Genomic DNA, 26,026 nt, shown 5'->3' with positions numbered 1-26,026 from the left:
TTTTGACATGGTGCATCCCTTTCCTTCCTCCCCTTCCAGGATCTTCAAAGGCTGTTTGGTCTGTTGATGTTTGGTAACTGGGGAGGATGCTTCACCATGCAGCTCAGGAGAACTTGAACAATCATGTTTAAGGGGAAAAGAAAAAAAAGTCCAGTTTTCTTCCAAGCTTTGAATCTCCTGTGTTTCATTTTATTTTTATTTTTTTAAGAGACACTTCTGCCTGAAGTGTTAAAAACACACCCTTGGTGTTGCTGCAGCAAAGCTAATCCTTGGGCATAGTAAAAGCTTTAATGTATTTTTGTAGGATCCCTTTACAATTCCCACAAGAGAATCCTGCTAGGAAAAATAGAGCTACAAAAGAAGTTTTACATTTGCTTAAAAAAAGCAAAACCAAGCCCAATTTCCAGGTATTACCAACTGCATCGTATTTAACAGGTGAAAGATATTTGAGCCCGATGTGACTTGCTGGTGCAGTTGCTATCGCTGGCTGATGTGCCTTTATGGCTTGCCAGGTCTGTGTCAGAGATGTGCAACTATGTGTGGTCGATTTCTTTCTTCCTCCATCCTGGAGAAGTAAATCCCTACTGTCTAGCCACAGAGGAGTGTGCATTTTTTCTCCAGCATATAATCTTTGGTATTCCTATAGAAGATGCTAAATATAAACAGTGGTGCAGGTACCTTTGACTAAATAACTGTGGCAGAAGGGGGCTCTGCCTGGGCTTAGGGGCCACAGGGAGGATTTGTGGGCCAGATTTGAGGATTTTCCAAGCTTTGGCTTTTCCTGACCAGCCTGACCCACGTGGTGTGACAAGGAAGGCTTTAACCTGGAGCCTCATTCACTTTGCCCTGGTGTAGGGGCAGCCACCCACTGTGCGTGGTGGGATGGGAGATGGCTTTCCAGGTGCCACAGCGGCGTTGCTGGGAGGGGGACAGAAGGGTGGCCGGGTAGGTTTGGAGGATGGCGGTGATCCTGCAGCCCCGGGTGATGCCCCACTCTGCCTGCGTGCAGAGAGCCCTCTGGGAGATGCACTGTGCCCAGCAGCTGAGCTATGGAGCTGTGCACCCTGGGTCTGCAGAGACATGAGGTGTTTGAGTCCAGGGCCACCTGGCCACCCTTCGTGCATCCTTCTGGCGACAGGCAGGAGTTGAGCCCTCTCTCTTCCTCGAGTGCCTTGCAGTGGGAGAGTAGAGGTGGTTTGCTTTCTACAGGCTCCTTTCTCTTTGTCCCCAGATCTCAGGAGCTGCACCTGAGAACCGAGGCGCATTCCTATCTCTCTGACCTGACCAAGCCGTCAGACTTGGAGTTCATTGAAACCAAGAGGCCACGCCTGGATCTGCTGCAGGACCCCCTGATGCGGCACTCGCCTCTCCTGAACCAGAGCCAGCAGGGAGGGACAGAGGATCTCTCAAAGGTAAGGGGACAGAAGCCCTGGGATGCTGGCTGGGTGTGGGCTCTGTGCTTTGGGATCCTCTTGGTGTGTCTTAGAGCTATGTCTGAGCCACTACTGCAGTCCGTGGGGATGGTGGTTCCTGATGCATCAAGCAGTGCTTGGTGGTGTTGGGTGATACTGAGGTGGAGTGACCACTCTGGGGAAACAGAAGCTTATTAGCCTTCCCTGTAACTGTTAGTCATGGACTTGCATTTACTGGGCTATTAGATGCACCAGAACAATTTGGAAGCTTCTATAGGCTGATTTACGGGTGGTTATGTCTGTCTTTTCTGGGTACCATGCCCTGATTTGATTTTTCCTTGACCTTTCTCATTTATCTTATTTCTTTATTTAATATCAGTGTTTGAAGGGTTTGAATTGGTTGCTGGTGGTTCTTTAATATAATCTTCCCCAGGAAAGCCTCCCTTGTATTGGTCTCATTTAACAAAGCAAATTGTTAGCTTGCAGTTGTCCCCTCTGCACATGTAGTAAATGCTGCAAAGAGCAATCCCTTGCTTGTGTGCCTATTTGGATTTGTTTTCATGCTCTGTTGGGGTAAATTGTATTTGATTTTTACCTCGAGCTTGGACATATTCCTGGTTGACAGGAAAGTCTTGCTGGGTAAACATGCTTGGGGGCAGCTGGCTTGTGCTGCCAGTCCAGCGCTGTGAGCGAGCGCCAAGGGTTAATGCATCTGCAGGTTGGGCTTCAGAGGTGTCTGAGCCCTCCATGAAATGAATGGGAAGGGCATGGGTACCCAGGGTGATGGGGGTGGCTTGCTGTGTCGCTGTGGGAGCTGACTGAAATAACAGATGGGCGAGAAAGCTCTTGCTAGGGAGTGCCAGGATATTCAGGCATCTCTTGTCCATATGGTACTGGTGGGCTTTACGTGAGATCCCTCTGACCTGTCTCAAATAAGGACTACTTTGGGTAGTTTAGATGCCAGGGGAGGCCTGGCTGGATCTCCTGGGGGAGGTGGCTGCAGGGACTGCCAATCAGGAATGGTGAGCTGATGCTGGAAGGGATGGAGCAGCTTTTTTTGAGCTGTGTTTGAACTTGGAGGCCACAGGAAATGCACCAGACGCATCAGCTTGCTCTCCTTTAGCTCTTGATAGTGTGTTGCCTTGGAAAAGGTGCCTCTGAGGTCTTGTGGCCCTTCCATGTCCCATCTTTGTTGTTCCTTCTGAGCTGTGTCTATTTGAGGTAATGCTGTGACCAGCCAGGAGTCTGCTCTCTGTGCCACCAGGATGTGTTGTGGTGGCTCTGAACCGTAGCGTGTCCTCGGGGGATGCTGGCTTGGGTGGCTGATGGGCAAAACACGAAAGAAAAAATATCCCTCTCCAAAGACATGAGGAAACCAGGATGGCTTTTCTGTCTGGACGTAATTTCCATCAGTAGTTCTGTTCTGCTTCTCACCAGAAAACCATGTATTGTCTCAGCTATTTGTTTCTAATAGGCAAAGCTGCTCTTGAGGCATTAGTTGGTGAGTTTGGGGGCTGTATTTGCTTCTTGGTCTGTGACACATTTCCAAGAATTACATGCATTTTATAGGGCTTAAAACATTTGTTAATGAAAGAGAGGGAGAGAAAGCTGTGAGATACAATTTAGCAAGACAGGATTATGCTTTTAGTGGAGCCATTTGTAATTTCAGAGTCTGGAAGGAAGAAAAAAAAAAAAAAAGTGGTGTCCCTGGCTGGTGAGAGCCTAAGTGACGCTGGGATTAGTTGCTCAAAACTAGCTGGAGCTGTTTCCAGAATGGATTTGATGGAGCTCACTGCCAGACTGGGATGATCTCAGCACATTGAAGTGGCTGGGAGCAGAAGACAAGTCCGGGACCTAGGACTACCATTCTGAAGGTATATCTGCCTTTGCAGCATGGGAAACTGGATTAATAGCAGTCTTTTGGCTTTATTCTTCAGTGGGCATCCTCAGACTAGTCTATAAACTGCTTGTGGGCATTATGGTCGTGGTAAAGCTCCTTCAGCACATCTGTGCATCACTCTGAGCCTCAGTGTGTTAGAGGAGCTGTTCTGGGTGTGCAAATGAGGATGCAAAAGAAAAAAAGGGGGGGAAAAAAAAGGAAAAAATTAGAAGAAATGCAAAGAGCTGAGACTGGTCTTAAGCCACAAGCTCTGGACACTTGTGTATCTGGGCTATTTACACATGTAAAACTACTTTTTGAGTCTGTGCAAAGCCAGCAACAGCTGAATTCGGCACTGGGCTAGGATGGTGTAAATCGGCATCTAGAACAGCTGATAAAGACCTTCCCAAGAGGCTCTGTGCTGAGCCCCATGACTGCCATCAGCGCCTCTGCCATGCTGATGTGACCTCCTAAAACAACATGTCATGATGCAACCCGTCCTGGCGGCTAATTTCTGCTCCGCTCCATCCCTGCGGAGACTTCGCTTCTAGCGGTACCGTGTTTTTCTTGCTTGCTCAGCACGTCCCTATGCTCAGGGGTTATTCTGCCAGCTTCCTCCCTTCCTACAGGCTCTGGGTGGGTGCAGAGCCAGAGGTCTCTGTGCATCTGTGAGCTGCGCATGTCCCAGAGTGGTGGTACACGCGTGGCGGCAGGATGCGTGTCCCAGAGCGGCGGCACACGCGTGGCGGCAGGACTTGTGTTGTTCCAGTGACCGGAGCTGGGGAGGGACATTTGCTGTTCCATCTGTGCTGCTGACTCAGTGCCTGACGAAGTCGTTTGATACTTTATCTAGGGCAGCGTTGCAAACTGGGTGAGATGCATAGTGTGAGCCCAGTGTTACTAAACGTGCTGGTGGTGTTCAGAGAGTATCCAAGTTGTTCATTTACCCCTTACCCCATTCCATGTTGTTGCAGTCACTGTGTGGGGAGGAGCTCAATTTACTCATCAGAGCAACAGCACAAGGACTGCTTTTCACGGTGATTTTGCAGATCGAGTTAATTTTTGCTCAGAAGAGCTTCACAAAGCCCTCAGTAAAAAGGGTAGGGGGTCGGTTACACGCGCTGGGTGCCAGCCTGACGTCCCAGGGGATGTGACTGGTGCAGTGGCAATGGATGTGGCTCTGAGGCTGTGGGTACCTGTGGGTCTCTGCTGCTTTTGGAGCAGCAGTGGAGCTGAGATGCAGAACCAGGTCGGTAGTGGGGTGTGAGTTTAGCACGTTCCTGATAACTACCAGTTACATCAGATTTACAAACCTTTAGCCGGGGGAGGAGAAGCTAACACTGTCCCTGCACATTTCCAAGGCCTTTGTTTTGGGCCATAATCTGTGCTTTGAACACAAATGAAGTAATTGATGCGGCAGATGCGGTAACAAGTTCCAGATTTTTTTTTTTTCCCTGAGAAGTGGATCTCTTACGCCTCTTACTCCTCATCTACCTTTCTCAAATGTGGGGTGAGCTGGGCCCCCTTACCCTGTTCAGAATCACTGCAGCTTTATTCCAAGTGAGGCTTGGTTTGTAAGGAGAAGGTAATGTCTTCTGTTTGAGCGTGTTATAACCGAAGGAAGGAGCCATGCTTTGGGGCAGCGTGCCTTTCAAAAGCAGCAGCTTTACAGCTGAATCTCAGTTGGTCTAGTAAAAGATACCTTTCCTTATGAACCTCACATTGCTCATATCTTTAAACATTGGTGTTTCTTTTCAAGCTGGGGAGCAGAAGGTTGTTTCTTGCCTGCTTTCCCCCACTTCAGCACCTTTTCCCCTGCAAGAGGGGTTGCTGTTGCATCGCTGCAGTGCCACAGCCCTGGGTTCCTGCTGCTGGAAGTGGCCAGGAGGGCTCCGGTGAGCTCGTTCTGCAGGGGGAGGAATAAAAATCTCCCCGTGCCCTCTCTGCCAGCACAGGCTGATGCTGCCTCTGAGAAGGTGCTCCCTTGAGCTGGCTGAGGATAACCAGGCACAGCTGAAGCAGGGCTGTTTTTTCAATCACTGCAAGCCTGGATGTGAGATACACTGGAAGAACTGCTGTGATGCAGATTTGCCGGGTGTGCTCTTGGCAGAGGTGCAGGAGCTGGTTCCCAGGACCCTCGGTGGCTTCTGCTTTCTTTCCAATAGAGAGTGTCACGGACCTCCATCACGTTAACAGCAGATAGGAGCAAAACAGACTGCCCCAGAGCAGGCCAGCAATGGATCTGCATGATCTCCTGTCTCTGCGCATACGTGCGCAGCTGGTGCTGTGTGTGATCCTGCCCCGCAGGGATGGTCAGCATGGTGTGTATGGTCGAGCAATGCCTGCTCTGCCTTCTCCAGAGCTGGAAATTAGTCCTGCCTCTCCCCCCGTCCATCTCTTATTCCCATTATGCTTCCACTTGTTCTTCTTCCCATTTCTGAGACTGCTTTTCCACCACGTACGTGGTTTGTTGCTCCTTCCTATAGGATGTGAGTCAGTCGTGATCTGCATTTAGTCCCCTTGCAAGGGCTGGCTGGCTGCACTTATGCATAGCCTGTTGCTCCAGCAGGAATATGTGTACGGGGAGCCATGTAGTCCCACGGGTACGGGGCTGGGTGGAGGCTTAGGAAACCTGAACCTCGCTGCCATCTGCCCTGGCAGGCTGCTGGTCACCGGGTAAGTCTCTTCCCATTTCTGTATCTCAGATGTCTCCATCTGTACAAGGGACAATGCCACTTACCTCTTTTGTAAAATAAATAACAACTATTGATGGAAAAAGGCTATTAGGAAGCCATGTGTTGTTAGGACTTGGACTCTGCTTTACATTGTTGAAGGGTCTTAATTTCTTCCCTTTCTGCACGAGTGTTTATGTTGTGCTACAGACTAAAAAACAGAATAAAAAGGAAAGGGGGGAGTCTTGGAAAAGACAGCACCAGGGCCAGGAAATATGTATGGCAAAGCAGAAATTGGGGTAAAGGGTATTTTGCTTTGATGCACATTAATGTAGTTTTAACAGCAATTAATTGAAAAAGGAGGAATTAACACATTTAAAATGCCTTTTTAATGATGCATTGAAGCCAGCAGCATACATGCCAAATTTCACACTGGCTGCCCATTCCAGAGCCCAATTCACAATAAACTCCTGGAAGATAGGCTGTGGGATGGAAAGGCTCTTGGCTAGCCTGCTAACCCCTGCCCCGGCCTCGGGCTGGCAGAGCACCGAGGACAACCAAAAGGCCTTTTGGGAGCCCTGCTCCCCCTGGCCCCGCTGTTCCTTGCTAGCTTCATCCCTTGCCGAATGCGCTGGGGGAGAGGAGCTGGGGACCAGCAGCGGGGTTTGCCTGGCTACGGGGAGGGATGCTTGGATGGGCAGCACCACAGCTCCCACTGTGGCTAGCTGGGCTGGCTGGTAAATCACCAGTCGTGTTTCTGCTCCATGGCTTTGTTATGGGAACATCGATCTGTTGCTGGGGTTAACCTCTCAGAGTTTCCAGTGGGTTGGTCTTGCAGTTATTAATGAAACTGGCTGGAACTTGTGTTGACCTTGGCAAAGGCCCCAGTTGGCTTGGAGGTAACTGGCAAAAGCATAATCTCTAATTGAGTAATCCAGTGCTGGGGGAAGGGAGCAGAGGGGGTGGAAACACAGCAGTGCTTTGAACTGGGAGAGCCGCGGCGCTCTGGCGGGATGCGTAGGAGTGGAGCGCTCCGAAAGGCGCTGAGCATGCCAGCCGCCGAGGGAATTAGCAAGCAAAAGCGAGGCGGCATCTCCGTTCCTGCACCCTGGGTTCCCTCTTGTAGAAACCAGCCCTGAATTCCAGCGCCTCCCGGTGATTTATTGCTGCGGAACAATAGCACAGAGGGGCTGGGGAACCAAACCAAGCTGTGCGTGTCAGCTGTCCCTGGGCGCTTGTCCTCCCGTAGCCTCTGAGCTGGTGGCATGGATCACGCTGGGCTCTCCTTTTCCCACCGGAGGTTGTTTTCCACGTGGGAAAAAGCTCTGGGCTGGTTGCTGGTGCTGTTGGTGAACATCTGCAAGTGGGGACCCAGCGACAGCGAAGGGCTGCCTTCCTTGGCCAGGCACCTCTGCCACAGGAGAGTGAGCTGGTTCCTTGGCCAGCTGTGGCTGTGCCCACATCTGGCGGGTCGGGGGTGGCTGCCATTGAGCCCTGTGGGATGCCCAGGCAGAGGGATCCTGCGGAGCTGCGGTAGCACCAATGGAGACAGGACATGCTGATGCTGCTGGCACCCTGCTGTTTGCTCCAGGTTATCCAAAACCCAAGTGAGATGCGGAGTTCTGTGCCAGTGCGCAACTTCATCAGCCCCATGGAAGGTGAATGCCCCAGATGACTTGCCACAACAAGAAGAAAATTCTCACACTGTGGAAGGCAGAACGGCTCAGACATCTTGCCATGAGAAGAACAGTTCTTGCCCGAAGGATGGTAGGGTGCACGATGGCGAAGCCTGCATATGCTGTGTAGCTTCCCAACCGCGTCTTGGAGGAGCGGACTTTGATGGAAGTGGCTCCTAACCTCAGGTCTGAGCAATGAAACAAAACAATGTTAGGGGGCACAGACGTACCTACACCTTGACTGCTTTTGTCCTCCTTCCCCCACAGAGAACTGCATTTCTTATTAAGTCCCCTTGCAGCTGCCTTGGCTGGGAGGCAGGCTGGGCTCTCCCTGCTGTCCCGAGGCTGGTGGTGCAGTTGGGTGCCCACCAGGAGCGAGTGGTGTGGGCTTGTTGAGTTCAGCAGCTGCAGGAGGATCCTCCTGTGATGTGTTCAACATCCACCCATTTGCTCACCCTGTCGACTTGTGCCTGATAAAAATCTTATTGCAAAAAGGATTCGGTGGGGTGGAAGAGGGGGGGCCTTTGTGTTAGGGCAGCAATGATTCAAAGCTATTTCTGGGAAGATGAGGGAGATGTTGGCATCCTCTGTCATTCCAAACATATTTAAAAGCTGAAATAATTGCATTGTTCATGTTGTCACAGCACAAACACTTCTGGCTGGATTTATCCCATCCTCTGCTTTCCTCCCTGCTCTGAAGATCGTTTCCAAATTGCGGGAGGGTGATTGTGAGTGTTGATCCCCACTCACCTGCGCATGCACACACACCTTTGGGAGCGTGTGTCTGCCTCGTGCAAGCAGCCTGGCTGCCATGGCGTGCCCAGAGTTCATCACCGTGCTGGGATGGCTGCAAGGGCTGGGCAGCAGCCTGTGCTGTGCACCAGCTCCGGACAGGAAGCCAAGGGAACAAACAGCCGGAGGAGTGTTGTATCTGGAATTGGATGCTCTGTCCCATGCATGGGCTCGTGCTGATTTCATTTGAAAACCAGACGCTGTTAGGCGTTGCGTAGTCCTTGCGAGATGTTCCATTCCTCCAGCCGGCCTTGGGGCTGTGGGGGGTAAAGGGAAGGAGCGCTGGGATTGACGAGATGATTTTATTCCATTTTGCAGCTGAAATTCTTGTGGCTGAAGAACTGAACTGTCGTCCAAGAGCCTTGGGCTTGACAGGGAAAGCCCCCATGGGCTGAGGAAATACTCCGGAGGCAGGATGTAAAAGCTGAACTTGACCTTCCCCAAGCTGCCTGCAGCCTGGCTCCCCCCTGCCCTGGCTGTGCCAGCCTGCGGTGGTCCCCGCGCCACAGGCAACGGGGGCCGGGGCTCGGCACGGCTGGCAAACCCATGGGTGATCTGACAGTGCCTCAAGCATAGGTGGCTGTTTCGCACTTCTTCGGCTAGTTTGCAGTGATCGACATCCAAAACAACCTTTTAAATTGCCTTTCAAGCCATAGCGGTGGAGAAGGGCGGCGTGATAAGGCTGGCTGCTTCTCAGAAGCCTGCTTCATCATTTACATAATTGGACTTTTCTGTTCCATTCAGTCGATATTACAAGGCTCGTGCAGTGCGACATCTCACCTGATCTGCTTGAGGGAAAGAAAGTCCCTTGACTTTGTGTGCCTCACCCCTGTAATTGGCAGAAATATTGCCAGCTTTTGCTGCTTGCAACAGGGCAGCATTGTGAGCTGGGTGTGCTGCGTGGATTCACGGGGATTTTTCTTCTCCATCTTTGGAGTGTTTGTACATGTTATGTGTCTCTTTCTGTTTTTTTTTTCTTTAATAGCAAGGATTCTAATGTGCCGTGTTGTGTCCTGAAAATATAGGAGATCAAAGCCAGCTTGGTGTTTGTCAGTCCTGGGGTAGGACTTAGGAGACGGGGTTGGTGCGGCAGGGACTGGCACAGGCTGTCCCTGCACAGGATGGTGCAGGGTGAGGAGGGCTGTTCCAGCCACCGCTGCTGTCCTTTTTTGCACATTTGTGGTAAAAAAGAAACCCCCATCTGGAATAAATTTCCAGGGAAGAATTCAATCCTGCTACCAAGAGTGACGTCCTGGCTGTTTTATTCTCCCCCTGCAGTTTCAGCCTGATCTGGGTTTCTTCTCTTCCCCTCATCTTCTGGGAGGGGGTGTGGGTGCAGCTGGGCACGGAGCCCTGCTCAAGCTCCCACCCGATCCAGGCATGCTCTGGGATGGGGCATGTGGTTCCTCCTGCTTCCATGGGATCTGGCCGGTTAGTGCAGGCAGTGCAGCAGCAGGAGGTTGTTATCAATTCACAAGCACGTATGTCTCACAGGTGGACTCTGCCTTCCTCCTTGCATGTGGTGTCCCTGCACGCCCCTCCTCACCAAGGGTCCTCCTGAGGAGGGCGAGGGGTTTGGTGGGAGCAGCTCGGGTGTCTTCTCTGTGAATGTTACAGCGCCGAGCACATTTTTTGTGTTGTACTTTTCCATGGTTATGAAATGCAGCCCGTCCACAGTTCTGACTCACACAACAAAAGCCGGCGAGTTGTGACACCGATCGGATTCATTTTGCATGCTGCGTTTTGAGGAGGGTATTTCATGCTCAAGCCTTCCTTCCCAGCACTGCGTGGAAAGCTGTGGAGGAGATGCAAAGGCAATCGATGGTGTTTGCCTGCTGCTGCTGGAGGGGATGGAGTAGGGGAGTGATTTCAGAGATAGATTTGGCAGAGACGAGTTGCTGCTCTTTGTGCCTGTGGTGATGGAGCTGTAATAACATATTGAACATGGCAACAGCCCTTGCTAAAGCTCCGTGACTTCACATCCGTGCTTCGTGGAGCCTCATCTCTTAACAACACCCTTAGCATCGATAACAAGAGAGGAGCTGTCAAGTGCCAAAGGGCCTAGTTATAATCACTCGCTGAAAACCTCCTTTCTTTTTGGACCCAAACCTGCTTTTTAAATGTAAAACCTCTTTGGCTGTGTTTTAGGCAGAGAACATTCAGAGGGTTTTCTGGCTTGCTCCAGCACGGAATGCTCTGCAGCTTCATGCTGCATGGGGGGGCCAGGGGGCAATGGACGCTGGTGTGTGTCAGGAATGCTGGCTGTGTGCTCGGCAAGCGGATAGGGGTTGTTTTAGGACAAGCTGACAGGCCCTTGGCTTGTTCTGCTGCTCTCGAAAAATGTAATTCTAATTCTTGGCATCTTTTTCCAGGAGGATAAGGAGCGAGAGTGTGGCGGAGCCTGCTCCCTCTGCCCTTGGAAATGGGCTTTCACCCAGCAGCAGAACTGGCTCGGGGTGGGAGTGATGGGCTCTGTCCTCCCCCTGGTTTAGTCATTCAAAAACAGAAGTTGGGGGACGGGAAGCACCAAGGGATGAGGTGACCTGAAGCACCTCCTCGCAGTCCTGACCTAGATCTAGTTGCTCTTTGGTCATCATAGTGCCCTGACCGAGCATCTGCACGTGCCAGGGTTCAACCCAGCCTGTGCTCGCCTTCATCCCGGCCAAGGCTGGCAGCCCCTTTAATCTTGCACCTGATACCTTTTCCTGTGGGATGCAGGGGAACAGCAGAGTACTGGCATCTGACAGTGCCGAGGAGGGGCCAGCAGCAGATGTGGGGCTGCCTGGTGCGTGGTGCCTCTGCCGCATCCCGAGGGATTCCCCCCAGGGCTGTGGAGCCTGCAGTGCACTGCCCCAGCACACGCTGGCAGCGGGTTTTGCCACTGCCGTGGCACTTCATCACCTCCCCTGCCTGCACAGTAACGCTTCTTAGGCTTGCCTTTGAATCACCTGCTCTGCTCACTGCCCTGAGAAGGGACATGGCTGATTTCTTTCCTCTCTGCACTGTTCCCTGCGGAGCAGCGGTGGTCGTTTCTGCCTTTTGATCTCCGCTTAGGATGCTGTCATTCCTGTGGCTGCTTAAGAACGAACCATTGCCTAGCGCAAACCAAGCTGTCCCACGTGGTTACGCGACCGAACCAAGCACAGGCTTTTATTTCAGGCTGTTTTTCAGGTCTGTGTTATCGTACCTCATGCCAGCCATCACAGGTATGATGTAAAGCACATTGCCCCCAACAGCTAATGTGCTTCTGCCTCTGCGGCAGGCAGAGTGGCAGATGTAAACAGTGGTACGTTACGGTCTTTTGAACATGGAAAGCTGCTAAAGAACAGGCGGGTATATGTATATAAATATATAATGTGCATTATATTAATGGCATTCAATATATTTGGCGAGGGATTTGTGAATTCATGCATCCATGAATGTTTCATGTGTATATACTTTCACAGGTTTCAGTAATTGAAAAGCCTGCATTTTTTTAATATATATATACACACATATATATATGCTGCCTTGTATACTTGTAAGCTGTTTTTCAAAGGCTTCTTCTACCTGTGCAGTTCAGTGATCCTGCCTTCAGCAGCCACATGGAGAAAGGCTTACAATCTTGAGCAAAGCTAAATATTGATTTGAGTCAATCTGGGTGCACTTGGAGACATCACTAGTGTTCATGAATACAGCATAATCGCTGATTGGAGTGGGGAAATTTCATCATAAAGGCCCCAAAAGGGAGGTTTATTATTGCTTTCTTCCAAATGCCTGAATTTTATTAGCTTCAGTCATTCTTGGCAGGGCAGTGGAATGGGATTTTATAGTTAGCAAAGGAAAAGTAAACACAGTAATCATTTCACAGCCCTGTGCCTGCCAAACCAAGATGGAAATTCCAGCCTTGGTGGGAAGCTGCTGCTTTGCTAACAGATAATAACAAATTCACTGTGGCCTTATTCTTGCTATGGGAGCTGACGTGTTCAGGGTTCTTTTCTGTAGCATCCTGGCCTTGAGAGGCAGGGGTGCTTCAACCTTTTTTAGAGGAGCAGCCTGGGCAGAGGTTTGCAGTTTGAGCGACTCCCACAGCTGTTTGCAATTAGAAATGGTGCTTCTCCCCCGAGCCTTCGGGAGCTGCTTGATCCTGCGCTCTCGTGGGTGTTCAGTCTTTCCTTGGTCAGTCTTGCTCTGACTACAGAGTTGAGTGATGCTGGAGGAGTGTCACGCTCAAGATGCCGCCCCGTGGTCCCTACACCCTGAAGCCATCTCTACCTGCTGAGTGGGGGGTGTGGGAAATATTATAGCAAAAAAAATCTCATGAAAGTTTGTTTTGCATGTTTCTCTGGCCTTGTCAAGGCAGAGGGCTTGGCTGCCACTTACATCTGGACCAGGACCCGCCTGCCTTTCCTGCTGCTGCGGGATGTTATTTCCTCCCACCTTCCTTCCCCGCCGGCCGTGGGGATGGCCAGCACTGCTGCCCCCCCGCCCGCCGCCTCTGGGACTCAGGATGCGGCCTCCTGATGGAAAAGCAGGCAGAGCAGCGAAGGAAATGGCTACTCAAACAAGCGGTGAATGTCGAGGCATCCCCTTCCACGTGTCTGCACAATTATTAGAACAATAAAGCATTGAGCGCAGCCAGCGGCTGGCTCTGATGGTGCAGCTGACGGTTGCTTTGCACCACCCGTGCTCCCCTGTCAGCCCATATCCTGCGCGGGGCGGTGGGCCTTGCTGGGTGCCCAGAGATGCTTGTGAGCAGCAGGGGCTGTGGCCCCTATTCCCTGTGTGGGTCCCGGGGTGCTGCTGTAGCACTGCTGCTTGTGGGGTGCTCAGGACCATGGCTGGTCCATACGGTTTGTATGTCGGGGGGTGTCAGGATGCTGGGGGCTGCCTTGGGCAGTGGAGGGGGGGGCGGGGGCAGGCGGAGGCATTGTCCCCCCCGTGTTCCGTGCATGTGGTGGGACAGTGCTTTGCAAGGTGCAGGGACAGCAACTGCTTAAAGAGGAGATGTGGAAGTGGAGGGGGAGTTAAACAGGCTTTCCTTGTGTGCCGGGGACTGATGAGGCCACTAAAAGCTTCATTAAAAGCCAATGCAGGCTGTTTCAAGGGAAGGGCTGCCTCCACCCCCCAGCCCCCCAAGCCTGTTCTTTATGTTGCTTAAAATTTTTTCAAAAGCTCGTAAGCAGCTGTGAACCTTGTTTCGCCCTTAAACAAGTTTTCCAGTGCAGCCACCTTGAAATGGAAGTCGGATCGGCTTGGATTCCTGATGAAAAAGGAATTGCTTGAGTTTTATGTCTCAGCCAGCGAAGTTCGCAGGTCAGGTTCACCAGTGACCCCATCTGCTTCCAGGCTGCTCAGTGCAGATCTGTGCGTGTCGGAGTCTCGCAAGACACACGTGCACGTCTGTTGAGATGTTCTGATATGATAAAGAAATTTTACTGAGAAAAAGATTGAGCTTTTGGGATCTTGTTAGTCTTGGGAGCAGGGGAACTCTTTGGAGCATTGCCATTAAGTCGGGTTTTCTTGCAGTCTTAGGATTTCTGGTTTTTACAGATGAGAGGTGTTTGATGTCCCGCTTCATGTATCTGAGAGCATGGCTAGAATAAACCTATATGTTAAGTCACCCTAAAGACCTCAGAGCAGTGAGGCGGTGGCATGCAGCTGGTGAGGGGAGCTCAGAGGATTGCTGTAGGAGCAGTAACTTTTGGTTTTTGAGTTGACACATTTGGGAGAGGAGCCGCTGGGACCTGCCAGCCTGTGCCCGATGTGCTGTGAGTCCCCAGGGGAGCTGGTCAGGATCCTGGCTTGGTGCAGCGGTCCTTGCATGTAAGGGGGGGTTTGGGTTGGTCCCACAACGCTCCTCAGCCACTGCTCAAACCATCGTAGGTCTTGCTTTTTCTTTCTCCATCAGTTGGGCTCTTACTCAGTAGGCAGCTCAGCCTCCAGGTTTCGGGGAAAAATAATTTTGGCAGATGATTGTGAAGGAAGAACGGAGGGAGGGAGTGCGAGCAGCCTTTAGGTGTGCCTTACTTGCGGCGGTGGTTAAATAGAGCTGTCTTCATTCATTCCTTCCCTCCCCTCTAAATCTGACGCCCCTTCAAGGTGGCTTCCTGATATTAATACCGTGTGCTGGTCCTGATTAACTGCCGGACAAATCCCCTCTCGACAGGGCTGCCCCGAATGGAGCCCCCGCTTTGGATCTGCATGGCTGAGGAGTCCCTGCTCTCTTCTCTGCCTCCTTCCTCCTCCCTGGCAATAGGAGGAAATTTAAATGTTTCTGAAGAGCGACATTTCCATTTCAAAAGCTGTTCGCTCAAGTGCGTCTGGAGTGGGATTTCTCTCCCCCCCACTCCTCTGTGAATGGGAGCTTTAGAAGTCTCATTTCCTCTGCTTGATAACACCAGGCTGAGAAGGGCTTTTGTCTTTTCATTTCCCCTCGATTTTTTTTTTTTAAGTGAGGTTTGTGGAAGCTGCTGTGGTGGATTTTCCCTCCCCCGTGTTTATCCATGTGCTGGAGGATGCACCTGGTGTCACCCAGTGAGCTGGAGCTGCTAGGGGTGCAGGGCTCCCAGGCGGGGGGGGGCTCCTGGCTGCCCTGCGCTCCCCAACTGCACCCACTTGGGACCACCCTTCCGACCATCCCGCTAAGGCTCCCGCGGGCAGAGGAGGAGGCTTGCTGGGCATATCCGAGCTGCAGGGCATCGCGCTGCTCTTCCCAGCCATCCTGAGCTGGGGCTTCCGTGTCCCAGTGCCCAGGGACAGCAGTGGGTGTGGGTGGTGCTGAGCCTGGCTCAGGATCTGGCCTCAGGTTTGCGACACGGTGATGCTGCAATGTCTTTAGTCACGCTGACTTGTTGCGCGCCTGCTTTTTGGCTGGTATAGCTATGCCAGTCGGGATGAAATTATTATTATTATTTTTAACACAGTACTTCGTGGAGGGTGAATGCAAGCGGGTGCAGTTGCCTGGCGTCTGCGGGGCTAATGCGTGCGGGTGCAGGTGCTGTCACACTTGTGCAATGGCATTCGTGCTGGTCACTTGAGTATCGTGCTAATATAAAAGTAGGGATTTTTTTTTTTTTCCTGCAGAGGCTTTTTTTTTACAGAAGGCAAACTCAGGCATGTTTTTACCGTGGCACCAGGGCTCAAGGGCTTCCTACGTTCTTGAGGACAAGCTGGGATTTAGCAGGGACTGTTCCAGCATCCTCAAATCAGAGGGAACGTGCCTGCTGGGGTTACTGTGGAGCTTAATGCTATGTCCCTGCCTGGTTTGTGTGCTGGAAAGGCTTGGCCCTTGCTTTACTGCATGTAGCAGTTGAAAGAGAATGGGTGGTGATGCAAAAAAAAAAGAAAAAAAAAAAAATGGTGGGAGGCTAAAACTTTCAAAGGCCAGTTTCCCTGAGGTTTGTGGGCTTGGGTGACAGGGTGCTTCCCGGGCTGCTGGAGGAGGTTTGGGGCTTGTGGGCTGCCTGCCTGCATCCCCAGGCAGGGGACCCCTCTTCCCTCCCTGGGGGGTCTTGCTAAAGAAACTCCCTGAGCAGTGGGTGCTGGGAGACATGCAAACCCAGGAGAAGGTGATGGCTGCATGAGACTGTGCTCCCCATTTCTGTGGAAATCCATGGCGATTATTCAGAGGTTGCTGTGAGAGTTTCCTGAAGTCACCCAGTTCCAGGGAAGGTGGGGATGCTCGGAGCCCTAGCCCCAGCCGCTTTGCTGGGAGGAGCAGCCACCGGCTCCTCCATTACCTTCAAACCCTCGTCCTGCGAAGGCAGGAGGTGCTAACCCCACCGCGCTGGCCGAGTGCCAAATTGGGCAATTAATAATTCGCCTCCCTTGCCTTCATGCTTATTGTAACGGGAGGCGCTTTTCACAGGTTGCTCCTTTTTAAGAGACATCAAACAAGCGCTCGCCTTCCTTGTATTTTGGTTGTGTGCCTCTCGAGCCTTTCGGTGGGCTGGGGGCAGCCCCCCTGCTTTCGGCCTCCCTAAACCAAGGGGATGCCGTAGTCACCCAGGCTGCAGTTTGGAATTCCCTGCTGGAGTATCCTGACAGGCTCTTAAGCCGATGGGTTGTGTGCCCCGCGCTTTGTTCGTGCCAGCCGTTGCCTCCCCAGCGCTGTCATCTCATGCTGGTTTGCCAGCGCTGTTCCCCAAGGAAGCGGTTTTGCTCCTCAAACTGAGACACCGGCGCTTCGCTCCTGGCTCCATGGGGTGAGCCGGGTCCTGCGGGCAGGACGTGCCTGGCAGGTGCTGTCACCATCCTCTGCAAGGGCTGGCAGAGGGGGGGCTGCCAGGGACCCCCCCGCCTGCTGGTCTCCCCGGTTAGCAGAAGCTCTGCCTGCCTGAACAGATTTTGGGTTTGTGAAGGGGAGATGGGGGTGTATGGCTGAGGTGGTGTTACAGGGACAGTGGTGGTCTTGGCAGCGCATCGCTGGGAGCAAGATCGGCACAGGGGAAGGGATGCTGGGGGTGGCTGCTGGGTGGATGAATTATTGAAAGAACTTTGAAGGTGCAAATGGAGGAGTGGAAGAGCTGCTCTGCCAGCTACCCTGACAGCCTGAACTTGTCCCCCTGATTGACTGAAAGCAGCAGGACACCCGTCTTCACTTTACGGGCCCCCCAGTGCAGTGCCCAGGGCAGCTGCCATCTCACGCCGAGCAGGCTGCGAGCTGCTTTACTTCATCCTTATCATTTGGTGGGTGGTCTCGGGCTTTACCTGCTGTCCAAACCACAACACCCACATTTATTCATGGCTCTTCTAGGGCACTTGTTGCTGTTGGCCTGGAGCGCTTCGCATGTGCCAGTAAGGTCCTTGCAGCTCTCTCCTTTCCTTTGCAGGAGTATGGGCAGAGCATGATAGGTGACCTGCAGCTCCCCAGGACCCCACTCCACTCACTTGTTGGGTTCAAAGTCATTCCCCTAGGCAAGCAACAAAATGAAATTTTTATTAATTTTTTTTTTTTTGGTCTTGGACACTTTTTCAAAGTTAACAAAAGGCAAATCACTGGCAGAGAGCAGTCTTGCCAGATGTATCAACTGTGCTGAAGGTGCTCAAAGAACAGGTTCCCAGAATCCTTCTGCATGTTGCAGAAAGGCATATTTTCCTGTAAACTTATTCTTGGAAGCAGCAGAGTTGTTTTGGCTGAAATTTACTATTTAGAGGGAAAAAAGAAAAAAAGCCTCCAAATGCCTGAAGCAAATATTCTACATGGAAAATTTCAGTCCAGACAGTTAAATGTTTTAACAAATTTAGGGTCAGCTGAAAATCCAGTGATACAGAATAAGCAACGCTGGGCAATTCTTAATGAGAGGTGGAGCAATTAGCTCCTTTTTGTAATGAGTAGATGCGTAGTTGAGAATTCATCATTCCTGCAAAGTCAGTAGGGAACGTACACATTCAATGCAATTATTATCCACTAATGGGGAAATGCAAGAAGGTAATGAAAGGCACAACATCCATTTGTCAGTATAATGCCTTCGGCTTTGGTGGGAGTTTGCCTGAGTGAGGTTTTCCAGAATAACGGGTCAAAGCCGGGCTACCCCTGAGTCCACAGGCTGTGTTTGCTGGTGCTTCCAATATCCTGCAGCTGTGAGATCCAGAGGCAGCATCTGTTCAGTGGAACGCTGCGGAACGGCTTTTTTTGAGCACAAGCAAGTTTTGCAAGACCAGATACGAGGCTCTAGTTAGTGTGTTTAACTGGAGCGCTTGCTGGTGAGGTTTTACCACCCTCGTAAATCTGCTGGTGGGGGTGGGGAGGGAGGGTCAGCATTTGGTACTGGTTTTGCAATTAAATTGGTTCAAGCTGTTGAAACACTGGGGAAGTTTTTTGACCTACTTTCATGCAAGCTTAGAAATTGTTGGGATGTTTTCTGCCCTGGCCGTGTGGAATTCAGCTGGATTACAGGGGAAAGGAATTTCGTAGGCCTTCTCACAAAATCACAGATTTTTTTTTTTTTTTTAAAAATAATAAATCAGCTTTGTCTTCAGGTGGCTCCTTGTTCTCCAGCTTCATGAATTCCCATGGGAGCATGTGCTGGGCTGCATTGGGTGAAAGCAATCCCTGTTTTGCACGCCCCGCCTCCCGCCTGCATGTGCCGTGGGGCTGGAGGAAGGAGGTGGGTGATGCCTTGGTGCCCCCCGTGTCATCCCTTGGGCACACTGGTTAGCCTTGCATGGGAATGCCCGTGTGCTCATGGGTGGCGCACAGCACCTTAGGAGCTCCCCGGGCTCACGCTGCGTACGCCAGCCTGCGCATCTGCATCCTGCTCCAGCAGCCCTTCGAGTGCCTGTGGGGCGCAGCCCGGCCGAGCCCAGCAGTATTTAAGAATTAAAACCCCGTTTGAAGGGTTGGGCTGCTGAAAGAGCCATTAGCGCAGCAGATGGTCACGAACAAAAGAAGTGCAATAACTCGATGTACTTTTCCCTGCTCAGGCTCTCCGGCTTCGTACTTGCGCATCTCTCTGGGGAAATGAGACATTAGTTTTCAGACCCTTTGACTTTTTCCCCCTTGTCAGTGCTGTCGTCTTGGGGCTGCTGATACACCAGAATGTGTCGGACAATTTTCCAATTAAAAAATGAAGTCCTTTGCTCTATATTTGGCCTGTTTAAGAGTTTTGTATGCAGGGTTTTTTTTGACCTTAAAACCTGATGGATGGAGGTGTGGGGTGTTGGCTCTCCTGGGTTTTTTTTCCTGCTCTGTTTTTATCGCGGGGTGTGTGGGAAAGGCCTGGGGCTCTGCGTCTGCTGGAGGGTGCGATGCTGCTCAGCCGTGGGTTCGGGACGGGGAGGACCCTGCCGTGTAGCACAATCTCGCACGGTCGAGGTTTTGGGAGTGTTGGTGTGTTCGCTGGCTCTGTGTTGCCTTGAGAGGCTCGGGTGATGGAGGTGTCCTGATGGCAAGCCCACCATGTGGGGTTTTATTGGGAGGAATTAATTTGAGCAGCCCCGGCCCGTCCTGCCTGCTTTGGCAACCTTCTCTAGCCTGCAAGGATGGTGAGATGTGCGAGCGGACAGGAATTGGAGATAACACCTCTTAATCCCTCCCAGCGCTCGAGCAGAAAACGCTGCTGCCGGCTGATAATTAGAAAGTGAACAGACAGTGGAAGAGGTGACGTCAGCATCCCTGAATCTCTGTCCTGGGCTTGGGTGGGGGAACGTCACTGATGAGCTGGTTTAGGAAGGCAGAGAGGGACCAGGACTAACTGGAGACAGTATGTAGGGCAAATGCCGTGGTGCTGTGCTAGAGACCCCAAGGGTTGTCCCAAGCAAGCAGCACTGTTGGCTTGGTGTGTGCCAGTGCCGTGCAGGCGCTGGCTGGGGGTCTGTGGGCTTTGAAGCCCTACCAGCATGGTTTTGAAGAGGCAGCCGCTGCGGTCAAGGGATCAGAAAGGTCAAAACATGTTTTGCAGTGAGTTAGGTGCAGGTGGAGCAGAGCAGTAGCTCCTGAGGGTGGGAGGCAGCTGAGCAAAATTACCCTTCACAGAGGCTGGGCTGATGGGTGGCACGGACACCCTTCTCCATCCCACCTGCTCCCACGAGGTCCCTGGGAGCATTGCAAGGTGGGTTGATGGTGCAAAACAAGGAGGCAGTGATGGTCTGGTGCAGGTTCTGGTATGTCCTGGGGCAGGGTTGGGGTTCCCACTGTCCTTTCCCTTGTGTACCCGGTTGCTGGTGTGGCTGCAGGCAGGGCTTTGCATTTACTTACTGGCTCTTCAGGGCATCGACAGTTGGCTTCTTTTCCTTCCCCTTCTTTCTCCCGTGTTTTTAAAGCCGCTGCCTAATAGTGTGTAGCAGGCTTGCTCTGTTCATATCATCTGCATTGGGAATAAAAGTGTGTAGAAGAAACCCACCCCCAAGCCTGGCCTTGCTCTTCAATAACTCCTCAGTGATAATTGTTTTCTTCACTGCCAGCATCTCCTCTTGCTGCGAGAAGGTTTATGCAGCCTCTGCCCCCGCTCGCCCACCCTTGTCATGATATAAATCACATAATAAGGCCAGGGATAAACAGGAACTACAGTAGCTGTTAGCCGTGTATAAAAACAAATCACATGGAAACAGTATAATTACTGAGAAAATATCAACTTGAGTAATGCAGTAATTGTTTTCTTCCCTCCAGCGGATTTTATTCCAGCTCTCCCAGCTCATGCTGGTTTCAAAGTCTGTGACTTCATGTTAATAAGAAGAATTTCACGTTTCACAATGCACTTGTTTGGAGCCTGGGTATGATACTATCTGAAGTGGAGGAATATATTTTGAGCAGCTTCTTGAGAGTGCTAGGAAACAGAGGACTAGCTGAAATATCTCTATCCATTAGATACCCAGTCTTTGCAAACCTCTTTGCGACCCATTTTTGTGATTTAGAAGAAGGGCTTCTTTGTGCCTTGTGTAAATCTGGGAGCTTTGCCTTTTGGACTTCACTATTGCAAGGGCAAGGTGATTTTTTTTTTTACCTTCACTTTTGCTTGTTCCTTCCTCTTGCTGCTTGTTGTTTCCTTTATTTAGAGAGGTGCTTGTGAGATGATAGTGTCAAGTTATTTGAAGACCAGGGACATGGTCTCTCTCTATTGCTATAATAATCTCCTAATGCTAGATGATGATGGGTTTTGTATTGTGACTTCCAGCTATTCCCCATACTTGGCTTTGCTGCTATTTTATGTCAGATTCTGCAAGGTAAAAAGCTAAAACTGTATCAGAAACCAGGTTTCAAAAAGGTTTTGGGCCAAGTAGGAGTTTAAAGATGCCCTATTTCACATATTGGCAGACGTGAGATAGTGTCTTCTGTTTCTTGTGCTCAGAGAGGTCTCTCCCCTGCATTTTTGGCAGGTAGCTTGCTTTCCTTCATAAAAACCTTTGCACCTACTAGCCACTGCCATAATCTGAACAAGACTTTATGAACACCTAATTTTTTTGCTTCTTGTGGTTGTCCTGCTCCTCTTGGCTTGACACGACCCCCCTCAAAAAAACCAAAACAAAACAAAAACACCAAACCAAACCAAAAAAAAAAAAAAAACCCAGCAAAAAACCCCCCAAACCAACCTGGCTGTAGAGAAGGCAAAGCCTTCCTGCTGCAGCAGACTGACCATTTTTGGTGTCTAATGCTGGGCAAGTAAATAAAGCCAGTATCTGCTTTTTGGGATTCTCCAGTGAGCTTTGATGTTCTTGTGGTTTCTCTCCTGAATGGATGCTGGAAACAGCCTGTTTAGCTTTCTGGTGCCTTTTTGTGGCTGAGCCCCAGGCGGGACACTGAGGAAGGGGTTTCAGGTTGCTCCTTCGCTTTTGGTCCCTTGATGGCAGCAGTGGGAAGGGTGTTGATGCCTCCAGGCTGCAGCAGTGGTTCCTCCCTGGCTGCCTAGTGTTTTCTTCAGCCAGAAGAGGGTTTAGCAGGGGGCAAGAGGAGGAAGGCACCAGTGTAGGATGCTGGTGTCCTGCGACATGGCCACTTTGTTGGGAAACATCCTCTTTTGCCTCCCCTTTTTCTGGCTTTGCTGTGGATGACATGTCCCACCCCTTATAGAGGACACAGGGCAGAGCTCATCTCAGCACAGCCCCACCAGGCAGGGACTGCCTTGGAAGCCAGGTCCCCTGCGGCTCTGCTGGGCTGTGGGTGCAGCCCCCCAGGAGGGAGCTTGCCGTGCTTCATCCCCAGCAGCAGGGTGGACACCACCCTGCGTGGCTCTGCTTCATGGTGAGCAGATGTCACTGAGATGCGCAACAGTGCCAAGGTGGCACCTACACACTCACCACATTTGGCATGAGCTGCAACACAGCCAGCAAACAACCCAGGGCCAGCATCAGCCTGCCTTGCTAGATGAAGGAGCGCAGAGGGGTCCACACTGTCCCAGTGCCACTGAGCTCCATCGTGCCACCCTCGTCCCGCAGGAGGACCAGCCTGGGGAGGGTGCCCCTGGCTGCTCGCCGGTGGCCTTGAGCCAGCGTGGAGGGGAGGATGCTTAGCACCAGTTGGTGCAGAACAATGACGGCTTTGTCCGCAGGGCTGCTGTAAGGAAGGTAGCGAAGCTGTGTGAAGTTCTCCGCTTGTTCGCCTCCCTCCTTCCCTTCCCTGCTCCCCAGCAGCTGCAGCATACTGGCTGCCCAGCCTGGTAGCGGTTTATGGTTACAAATGAAGCCGCAGCTCCTCTTTCTGCCCCCTCCAGGAAAAGAAATCCATCCACTCACTAAGCAAATGGATAGATAAGCTTTTAATTAAGATGTTGGGTAGCTGCCAGAGATGAGTGTCCTGGGTCAGGGTAGGCTGTTGGTGTGACGTGATCCCCATCTGTGTGGCCGGTGGCTATTAAACAGCTGCTTCATCCCCGGTGCATTCATCGGTGGTGGGCAAACTCATCCAGGCGTGCACCTTGTGTTTGCAGGAAATGGACACCTTCCTTTGGAGCTGGAGAGGTGAAGGGTGGTGTGCCGGTGAGGTGGTGTGGCTCTGGGATGCTCCTGGGGTGCCAGCTGGTGGGGCTCAGCAAAGCTGTTGTGTTGCTGGAGGCAAAGCTGAATGTTTTCATGTGTTTTCCCTCTACCCTCAGCTCATGGTCATTCAAGCTTCTCCCTGTGATACCACAGAGGTTATACTGATCTGTCCGGTCCCTGACCCGAAGGGTCTTGTTGAGCTGAGAGCTTTTTTACCTGGCATTTGCAAAAAGCTGATTTTCACCACTTGAATCTATTTTTGTCTCAGCTGACCTCACCTATTCCCTTTCTCTCTCTTTCTGGATGGATGCATTTGACATCCGACACTCACAGCTCCCCCAGAATTTATCAAAAGATAGAGGGAGGACCTCCATGAAGGAGGTGGGAGTCTTCTTTCCTCCTAGGGCCTGCCCTTATAGCCCCTTCTCATTCAGCATGGCTGATGCTGCTCTTCTCTCCAGCGCAGCTGTGGCTATGTTGGGGGAGGAGGTGGCTGTAGCTACCTCAGTTTTGCAAAGAAGATGTAGCCTTGAGCTGGCTGCTGAGATGTGAAGGGACGCTGCTGCTGGGAGCTCCGGAATGTGGATGGGTTTATTGATCCTGTAGGAATGTGGGTAACACTGAAGGTGGTTGAAGCCTCTGAGGCTTTGGCAGAAGGAAGAGCTGCTGTGTTGTCCCTAGGACACTTAACCTGGTGCTCTCTGGAGATGCTGGAGGCTGTGGAGTGCTGTGGTGGTGTGATCTGGCAGCTGGCCCTGTTTGGTCTAGCAGGTGTTTTGAGGGGTGTGAGTGTCTCAGAGGGCTGGGAATGGGCCGGGGACCTGTGGCAGTTGGCATGGGAGGATGAGAGAAGGATCCAAAGTCTCCTCGGAAAGGGCTGACCTGGTTGTTTTTACGCTGTCCAGGATCGTGGCCTGCCTGGCAAACTGGAGCCCGTGTCACCCGTGAGCCCCGCTCACCCTGACGCCGAGCTGGACCTGCTGCCGGCCCGGCTGTCCAAGGAGGAGCTCATTCAGAACATGGACCGCGTGGACCGCGAGATCACCATGGTGGAGCAGCAGATCTCCAAGCTGAAGAAGAAGCAGGTAAGAGGCTGTGGTCCAGAGGGTGTCACGCGCCCTCGCTTCTGCATGCTGTGGCATGTCCTGTCCCTGCCCGTGCATGTCCACGGAGGGGAAGTGGCAGTGCCAGTGCCACCAGTGTGGTCTGTGTCTGTGCTGCCTGTCATGGCACGGGTGGCTGCTGCTTGGAGCTGTGGGTTGCAAGACAAGGGAGCTCTGGAAACCCAGCTGGTGGGCCCTTTTGCATGCCAGAGCACCTGGAAGGGAGAGAAATCTGTCCTCGGTGACTTGCCCATGGTCGTGCAAGCAGTCAGTGGCAGAGCTGAAAGCACAGCCTGGGTTGCCTGCGTTGTCTGTACAGCCCAGCGTTAGCACATGGGCTTTTCTTTTTCCTTTCCAGCAATTGTTTCTCCCCAGTGCTGTGGCTGCCACTATTGTAGTACTGGGCTGTTTAAGACATTGCTGTGATGTCCTCATGGCCCTTCCTGTGCAGCCAGTCCCCTTCTCCGGGGCTTTGCAGCTCTGCAGCTGTGAGCGGCATCTGGTCCCACTCCCGCCCTGTGCCTGAGCCAGGGATTTGTATCTGATCTTCTTGGTTAGTGCTTTACCCCTGCTCAGGAGCACTACCCAGCAGAAGGATTGCCCGCTCGTTGTTGCCATGTATACAATTACCATAAACCCATTAAGAGATTAATATGACAAAACCTTGGGGGACATCTGTGAAAAAACCCACAGACTTAAAGGCTTTCACTTCCTAAAGCAAATCACTTCTCTCTGCCTCTATTACTGATTGTTTTATTTCCTTTGCTTGGGGCCAGTTTGTAAACTCCCTGATGGCTGCTAATCCCAAACTGCCTGAGAGGAAGGACCTCTCCTGGGGATTGTGCAGCAGGAATTTGGGAATGGAGCAAAACCTCTGCTTGGGCAGGCAGATGGGGCAAGTGCTCCTCGAGGATGAGTGTGCAGTTGACCTTCCTCCCCATCAGATCTGTATTTTCCCATACCAGATACCATCCCTTTCTTTCTTGCAAGGCAAAGGAGGTTGTTTTGGTTTTGTTTTCAAACAATATGGTTTAATGAACGTGAAGAACCTTTTTCAGTGTGCATTGCTTTTTTTTTGCAGAGGTATCAGGGTGCTTAGGGAGAGGGAGCTAAGAGTCAGCAGAAGCAGCTGTGCCAGGGGTGCAAGGAAGCAGCCCTGTGTGCCAGCTCCCAGAGGCCAGAGGAACATATGGAGCGATGGAAACCACAGAGGTTCCTCGTTGGCTTTGTTGGGAGCTGGGTGAAGCCAGTCCTTCCCCTCTCCCTCCTAGGAAGCTCGGAGAAAATGTTGGTGTCCTTCCTCAGCTGGCAGTCTGGCCTCCGGTCTGTGTCTTTAGTTCACATTTGAGGAAGAAGGTGCGAACCGTGGTCATTTCCGACCCTGGGGAAAGGCTTCCAGCATGGGATGCGTGCCTGGCACAGCAGCGAAGGTCCCTCTCATGGCAGCTGGGAGGGCTGACAACTCTGCCGATCCACTGCCTGACTTTTTTCAGAGATGCTGAGGAGCTGCTATTGAAGCTGACGGGAGCAGCATATGCTCCTTGCTGTTAAAATCAAGCTGTCCTTCCGTAAGGAAATGGGATTTTTATTGTTGGCTGCTTGGTTGCTTTATTTCTTCCTTCTGAACGAATTTTACGATTCTTCTTCCCCACAAAAATGCTCTGCTGAGTGGGGAAGAAGGTGAAAGTGGCTGTTGGCAGTAAAACCACCCCCTCCCCTCCTTTTTATTTTTTTTTTCTTTTTTCTTTTTGGCACATGGTGGCAAAGTCATTTGCTAGCAAATCCTGCCCCCCCCGACATGGCCTCCTTTCTGCTCCAGCAGGATCCTTCCCCAGCCTGGTCCTCCAGCAGAGCCAGCACATCTGGGAAGAAGCATTTTCAGGGCTGGGGGGGGGTGTGGGTGTCATGGTTCCTGTCTGCGATGCTCCAGGAACGTTTTGTCCATCTGTGCATCTGAGCTGTCAGCGCAGGAGAAAGACGAGCGAGGGAAAGCAATCAGCCTGAAACAGATACCACTCCTGCAGGAACGGGCGGCGGAGCAGGGGAGAAATTGTACGCAGACGGAATATCCTAATGCTTTTCCCCTCTGTCTTTGGGA

At 51.8% G+C, this 26,026-nt stretch overlaps 1 protein-coding gene across 11 annotated transcripts in view; it reads left to right on the top strand.

Moving 5' to 3' along the window:
- NCOR2 (nuclear receptor corepressor 2) overlaps positions 1 to 26,026 on the top strand; it is a 253,710-nt gene that overhangs the window by 99,031 nt on the left and 128,653 nt on the right. For all 11 annotated transcript variants that reach the window (XM_055794127.1, XM_055794120.1, XM_055794126.1 and 8 more), the window contains 2 exons: positions 1,232 to 1,412; positions 23,731 to 23,910. In XM_055794127.1, the coding sequence (XP_055650102.1) occupies positions 1,232 to 1,412; positions 23,731 to 23,910 (361 nt within the window). The remainder of the gene's footprint in view (positions 1 to 1,231; positions 1,413 to 23,730; positions 23,911 to 26,026) is intronic.

Source organism: Falco peregrinus, chromosome 2 (assembly GCF_023634155.1).
Source record: "Falco peregrinus isolate bFalPer1 chromosome 2, bFalPer1.pri, whole genome shotgun sequence".
Lineage (NCBI taxonomy): Eukaryota > Metazoa > Chordata > Aves > Falconiformes > Falconidae > Falco > Falco peregrinus.
Note: the sequence above shows the minus strand (reverse complement) of the source record. Positions and strands in the feature narration are given on the sequence as shown.